The sequence below is a fragment of the Dendrobium catenatum genome, unplaced genomic scaffold (genome assembly GCF_001605985.2).
Source record: "Dendrobium catenatum unplaced genomic scaffold, ASM160598v2 fragScaff_scaffold_1120, whole genome shotgun sequence".
NCBI classification, from domain to species: Eukaryota; Viridiplantae; Streptophyta; class Magnoliopsida; order Asparagales; family Orchidaceae; genus Dendrobium; species Dendrobium catenatum.
Window position 1 is genome coordinate 4,825 of NW_021319582.1, and position 7,462 is coordinate 12,286.

Sequence of the window (7,462 nt, forward strand, 5' to 3'; positions counted from 1 at the left end):
GTGGCGCAAATGGAGCGCTCCAACTTGAACATGTGAGTCTCGCCATGCCGTTGGCGCTGTAGGTGCGCCGCGCCGCGCCATTTTGCGCCATTGATAGGTATGGTCCTTATGGACTTTTGTGTGAATTGTGGAATTCGTTATGTACATGTCATCAACTAGATTGATAATAAGTGCTTGTTGATTATTTTTTTCATCATTTATTTATGTTAATGAACTCTCATTTTCTTCATTTTGCATTAGTGTTATCAACTTGGTAGTAGGATTTTTTGAAAACGGTCATCATTCTTATCATTAGGTAAGCATTCTCATTGGACATATGTTTTGCGAAATCAGCCAAAAACTTTTCCATTTCCTTTAGAACTTCTCTTTATTTTATATTGTCTCGATTGATAGATTTTTTTTCTCATTAACACTTTATCCGTTTTCTTGTAATCTCATACAAATCATAATAAAATTTATATGGGTTGAAATTGGCGATTTAATACCAAAATATAACATAGAATTAGGGGTGAAATGCTTACAAAGGAAAACTGTCTTTATGGATGAGTTATGGGGATTAAGTTGATTCTTCTAATTTATATATGAGAGGAACTCGTGCCATCAAACTTGACCAAGCCTTAGGCAGCTTTCTTAGAGAGAGAAGCTCAAATAGTCCTTTTGATTGAATTAGAGAGCGAGAAAGAGAAATTGAGGAAAAAAAATTTGATTACTTCCGAGCTTTATTTTTATATCAGAAGTCACCTATGTATGGAAAAATATGAATCAATCCATGCCTATCCATAATTTTAATTAAATGAACTAATTTATGAATATATAACCTAAATTTCCTAGATCTATTTAAAATATGTATAAATATTGCTTAAAACAATGGAATATTCCATTGCATCTCTATTTAAAGGTTGTTCAATTATGTAAAAATAGATGGAGAAAATTAGTGGTTGAATAATCTTTGGTTTTTTTATAGTCTACCTTCTACCCTAATTTAATGAACCAATCCTAATTTGAAAGAGCAAATTAGTAATTTTGCCTTCAAAATTTTATTTGCAAATGCCTTCCAAGCTTAAATTTTCAATTATTTTTTTCTTGGTCATATTAGAAAGCATGCAAGTAGATTTTGAAGAATAACAACATGCCAGCTTCGCAAAACATTATCTATCTTTTCATTCAAATATCCTTCATCTAGTATACAAGAATTTTACCATTTTTACAATATGAAAAAATAGGAAGAAAATCCTTTCCATCTTAGTTGAGTGAGGGGGTATAAATAGGTTTGTCAAGTGAGTTGAGGAGATGAAATCCTGTATAAGAGTATGTTTTAAAGGAGATGACAGAGAGAAATTGATCAACATTTAGTACTTTCTTTATCAATTATGCAACTCTAATGCCCTACTAAATATTTAATTTCATACTATGATGTTCGTATAAAAGATCACAAGAATAATCAATCCAATGTGAACCAATACCACATTCAGTTGCAACAATTACATTCTATAATGTTGAGTGAATGTGACAAATGCAAGTTGAGTTTAGAGACACCAAACAAATCATTCAAGGAGTTTTAGAGTGATGACTTCACCTATTAGGGCATTAGGAAAAAGTGTGTTCAATGCCTTCCATTAGTTCACGAGTTAGTTTTGAAGATTGAGATTAGGATCTCGACGCCTTCATTGAAAAGATTTCTTCTTACTCTGGGAAAATTTGTAGAAATTGACATGTTTTCCATGGGAGAACATCCAGAAGGGAGGATTGGATCATAAAAACTTATGAATGATAGTAAATGATCATAATATTTGTAAATGAGAACAAACAAAATCAAGAGTGGTATGGTCTGAAGAGATAAATCTATGAAGAACTTAAGCTAGTAGGTAAAGTACAAAAAAATGTAAACACTTATACTAGTTTAGCTATAACTCAGGCTAATGTCCAACTATAAGCTCATCCTTGATTCTAATAACCACCTTTACCAACAGTGACTGCTATTGTTGTACAAGCTTGCATCCTTCTAGAAAGAATGGCCTATTTTTCTGGCGCATGGCTAACCCTTATACTTTTTTTTTTTGTTTCAGGTGTTCAAGACTTACCTTAAAACTTCTTTATGAAAGAAAAACCAAGATAAAACGAGATTTACAATAACTAAGCTAGAACAAAAAAAATGCACATCTATAAAAGCAAAATCAATCAACTTGGATGTTAATAGTTTTTAAAGCTATTAAAAATAAATTTCAACATAATGTTAATATCAAAAGATTAAAAAATAAAAATAAAAATAAAAATAAAAGCACCAAAAGGTCTTAATTACTTTCAATATACACCTCAAAAGAGTGTATGCAAATGAAAGCACAAAGTTGTGAACGAATTGAAAAACAAAAAGGTTAAATGAAGAACAACAAAGTTTTGGTGCAAGAGCATAGAGATCAATATATTCAAAAAAGAATGATTTTCAAGTTTTAAGCTCTTATTTATAGATGAGATGCAGTATAAGTGAAGACAAATGGCGACCCATGGAAATGGAGGCAAATTCAAATTTGAATTTTTTGTATTATCCAATGCTTTAATCAAATTAACTTGGGAGACAATAAAACAAAATAGTAAGAATGAAGGTCCCAAACCAATGGAGATTTTAGATTTGTTGCTCAAAAGTATTCAGGGACAATAGGAGCAACCAAGCCATTGGGAAAAAAAAAGTAATTAAATAAAACAGGTGCCATTTAATTCTGGTCAAGAATTGATTGGTCAAAATTGACATATTATTTGGTCTGTTGAAAAATTTTGCTCCAAAATTGAGTGGTCTGCCAATCTAGAAAGTTATGTTGAGTTTGCTTAACAAGGGATCTTCCAAAATTGGTTGAACTTGGCCAAAAACCTATAGTTCAATACTTCAATTTTCAGTCTAAATTTATTGGGAACAATCAACTAATATATTTTTCTTTTTCTTGGCAAAGGTTTGGGCAATGCCCAGCAATTTTTATTGATAACAAAATTTTACATTTGTATATATATAACATAACAAGGTCACTAAAATTCAAAAGACCCATGAGATGCAAAAATACACATCAACCATTACAAATGTAAAAGAGTAAACTGAAAGAGAATAAAATGATCTATAATTTAGATAGAATAATGTCGTTGACCATTCAAGATATAAATATTATCACCATCTAAATTGTCTAGTTGAATCACACAAGCATGTTGGTAATTATCTTTGCCTCCAGAAATAATTGGAGTGTCCAAAATATACCATTAACTGGTTGATTTAGCAGCTCAAAAATAAGTCAAGAATAAGTCCTCATTATTTAGTAAATCCTCGAAATTCCAATTGATCAAAAGGGTTATTACAGCGTAGTTAGCACTGTGAAATTATAGCAAAATTAGCAAATAATTCAGTACATCCAATCGAATATAAGCATGGGCCAATAATTCCATATGTAAGAATAAAATTAGAGAGAAGTTAAAAGAAACTAGTAGCGCAAAATTTTTGCAATAAAAGTCTTTTCAACCTTGTAAAGTGGTCAAACCATTTGTAGATTTTAAGAAATTTTATGTGATTGAAGTCATTATTTTCATCATCCCAATTATCTAAGTAACTTATATTATAATTTTGATTTTTCAATTTTACATTTTTTTTATTGATATTTTTAGTTGTATTTGCAAAAATTTTGTTGGATCGGTTCTTGAACTGACCTAGCCGGCCCTAGTCTATAGGAGGTGGGTCAAACCCCCTCCTATGTGATTGCTGCCCTAGCCGTGGGCCCGACATGGCTAATTAAGGGAGGTGGTTAGGTTAGGAGGGAAATGAATTTTGAATTCAAGTGAATTAAGCTTTAAATAGGCATGAGAGGTTAGGGTTAGGGTTTATAGTAGATTATTGTTTCTCTTGGAGTTCTCTTTGGTGATTTGCGCTCCAAAATCTGTCTAGAGATTGGGTCAAAACGATCCTCCTATTGAATTGAGGATCAATCATATCATTGCTTTATTTTTTCTTTGTTTTGATTTCCCTAATACAATGTACTGTCATGGGTTGATTTCGTTGGCGTTCTTGTGTTCTTTCTTGCTGTTTTTTACCTATTTATTGTTAGGGTTACTTGCGGACTCAAGTATTTCCGATAGGATTACTTGCGAACTCAAGTATTTCCTATCAAATTTCCTAAGACTAATAAATAAGAAAGATTATGCACATGCCAATAAATCTTACTGAATTTATACATCTATGATTGCTATGGCTTACCATTGATATTTTAATAAAATAAAAATTATAGGATTGGGTTTCGTTGTGCTTTACAAGATTTTGTTGGTATTGTTATATGGATGTTATTTAGTTTTAGTTTTCATATATATACGTGTTATGTAAGAAATTTCCCAAACGACAGTACACCTTGAAGTTCACTTAGGCTAGGCACATTTAGGATAATGTTCACCATTCAGTTTTTAATATCTTGTTTAAATGCCGTTTTTTTCTTCATGAGAGACGTAAATATAAAACTTGTAGTCATATGATTATTCCGCATATTATAAAAATAACATGCAATTCAACATGTGCTCTCCCAAGAATATTGTGAATGGAAGTGTGAAGGCTTCATCCCTTTTGCCATACAGGTTCTGGAGTATCACTACTCATAAAGTTCACAATGCCTTAGCCAAAGTACAATCTAAGAACCACAGTCTGTTATGTATGGTGAGGTTTCAAGGAATGATAGCTCTCAACTCAATGTTGTGTGCAATTATGTTCTTTCTTCTAACCATCCTCAACAATTCAGCAATATAGTGGTTCTCAAATAAAAGTTTAGGTTGCTGAACAAGTTCAAACATCAACAATCGAGGCAATCTTGTTAGTTTGTAGGCATCTTGTAAAGGCTTACAACACCTCGGCAATTTTAGTACAACTAATAGATTTGTTCAAAAATTTGCAAAGTTATTCACATTTAAGAGTAGCATTTGATGTGTATGTTGGTAAGATGATTTTACTCTTCTAAATTTGGATTATAACCACCTGACAAAAGAATATTTCTACCTTTGGTGGGACTTTGAATGACTCATCATTAGTGTGGATTAAAGGGAGAGTGCAGCCCGCATCCTGTTCTAAGAATTTGAACTTGCCTATGTGAAAAGTCTCGCATTAACATCAATTTGGTATGAACATGGTCACTCATATGTGTAATCTCATGGTTAATCTGAGTTGTGAGATTGAGTATCTCAAACCCCATTTTGGGCAGCCATGAGCAATTTCCTTTTGTAATGCTTCCTTTATTTAGGTGCAAGATTGAGTATCCAATTTTTTTCTATAGATGATTATAAAGATATTGCATATGATGATTGGTAATGTTAATATTGCTATTCAACTTTTACATTTTTGATTTTCCAATGATATAGTCGGCTTCATGCGATCTTCTTACACTTGCTAATGCCAACCAGCAAATACTAAAAATGCGAACTAATGTTGTTTGAACACTTCTTGAATAGCTGCTTCTAGGGAGGACATCACCTCTACTGGAACTCCCAAACATTATCATAGCAAAGATATTGTCGGCAATATATTAGACGTCAGTAATAAGCAAGAACCAGCTTTGAAGCCTGACACAGGCGGACTCCACAAGTTTGAGGCAGAGAGCGAAAATCCTAAAGCGGCAGCGAATTATTTTTCAACAGAGCAGAAAAATGAAGATGCATATAATGAAAACAACAAAACTAGGAGAGGAGAAAATATATCAAAACAACTGTTCACCACTTCAATGCTTAAAAAACCAGAAGGTCATGGTGATTCTAGAGCTACAAATGCAGCTCAAAATGCGATTTTCACCACTTTTACACCTAGAAATATCAGTCATTCTGTTTTAGCAACGGAGAATATTCGCCTCGTCTTCACCATTGCCATGTCCATTCTCGTGGTTTCATCATACAATGGTTTTATGATCGGTGGTAGGCTTTTGAGCAGCATAATCAGCTTCAGACCTCTTTTCCTGGTGCTGCTTACCGATGTGACCATCATTCTTGGATGGGTGTTCTTGAACCAAGGGATCAGGCAGAAACCTGAAATAGATGCAAGGAACGCTTTGCTAGAGGATGAGGGATGGCCAAATGACGTGGGCAAAATTTTGGAAGTTGGCCAGGTGCTCCATAAAGTTCTTGGTGCTGCTTTCATGGATTGCAGTATTTGTGCAATCATCATGCTATGCGGTATTGTAGTTTAATATTTTCATTTAGTCTCTTTTTATTTATCATCATCATCATTTTTTTTTTGTTACAACAAAATTAGCATTTATTGCTATTGTGCCATTTGAATATTTAACGCTATAATTTCTCCACTCTTCATGTATCCTTTTGATCGTATGAAATGAGCCTATTAAATTGAACGAAAAGATGGCTTTTGTTTCTGAAGCCTGAACATTCTTTTATTTTTTTCATATCACCGTATACTTGACCTTGTACTAGTAAAGTTGGTTTATTTGAGAAAGCATCAAATATGTCGCTCACTGTGATCTATTAGTTGAGAGTTTTAGCTCAATCAAAAAGTCTTGAGTTTGAAGCTTATGCATATGATGTGCGTGTGTTGGCAATGCATCTCCCAAAAAAAAAAAGCGGACTAAATATTAAATGATTGGCTACCCAATCCTCATATTTGTTTGTGGGCTATTGTTGATGTCTGTAAAGTTGATTGTGAAATTATTGTGTATATAAAGTAGTGTTTGGAAGCTATAGCGTCTGAAATAATAATTGCTATTTGGGAAATTTTAGGGGTGTCAATTCAGGTCAGCGGGTCGGGTTCGGGTCGAACCCGGAACTGACCCGGCGCTGTTCGGGTCAACCCGAACCCGACCCGTTTTTAAAAACGGGTCAGGTTTCCGGACCCGAATCCGACCCAATTCGGGTCTGGGTCAACCCGACCCGACACGAATGACCCGAAGTTGACCTAAAGTTGCTAATTTTCAGGTCAAAAATTGAGTCAATATTTGATTTTCGGGTCAAAATCGGGTAAAAAACGAGTCAATCTCGGGTTTTCGGGTCAAATATGAGTTTTCGTGTCACTTTTGGGTCAATTTCAGGTTGCTGGGTCAACCCGAACCCGACCCGATTTTTAAAACGGGTTGATTTGTTTAACCTGAACCTGACCCGTTTCGGGTTTGGGTTGACCCAAACCCGGATTTTTTCGGGTCAGGTTCAGGTCGTGTTTCGGGTCGTGTCAAAAATTGACACCCCTAGATGCTACGAACAGTCAAATTTTAAAGTTTACAGATTTTTTGTAATATTTACTGTATGAAATTAAATTTCTGATATTTAGTGCTAGTTGCATCTCGAATAGAGTTTATGGCATTTTCTCAGAACCATGTTATGCTCACCCATATTATTCCTAAGCTGCTTCGATAAAGCAGTTTACTGTTATTTAGTGATTTACCTAATAGCTGGAATGAATCTCTAATCTATGTACAAATTCACTTTTCCTAGATGTACAAATCACGTACATCTTAAA

General features: G+C 33.8%; 1 protein-coding gene across 1 annotated transcript in view; it reads left to right on the forward strand.

Annotated features, from left to right (window-relative positions):
• Positions 1–6,448, forward strand: part of LOC110101484 — an 8,587-nt gene extending 2,139 nt beyond the window's left edge. The window contains exon 2 of the mRNA XM_028698681.1: positions 5,458–6,448. Within this exon, the coding sequence (XP_028554514.1) occupies positions 5,458–6,185 (728 nt within the window). The 3' untranslated portion in view covers positions 6,186–6,448. The remainder of the gene's footprint in view (positions 1–5,457) is intronic.
• Positions 6,449–7,462: the final 1,014 nt, after the last annotated feature.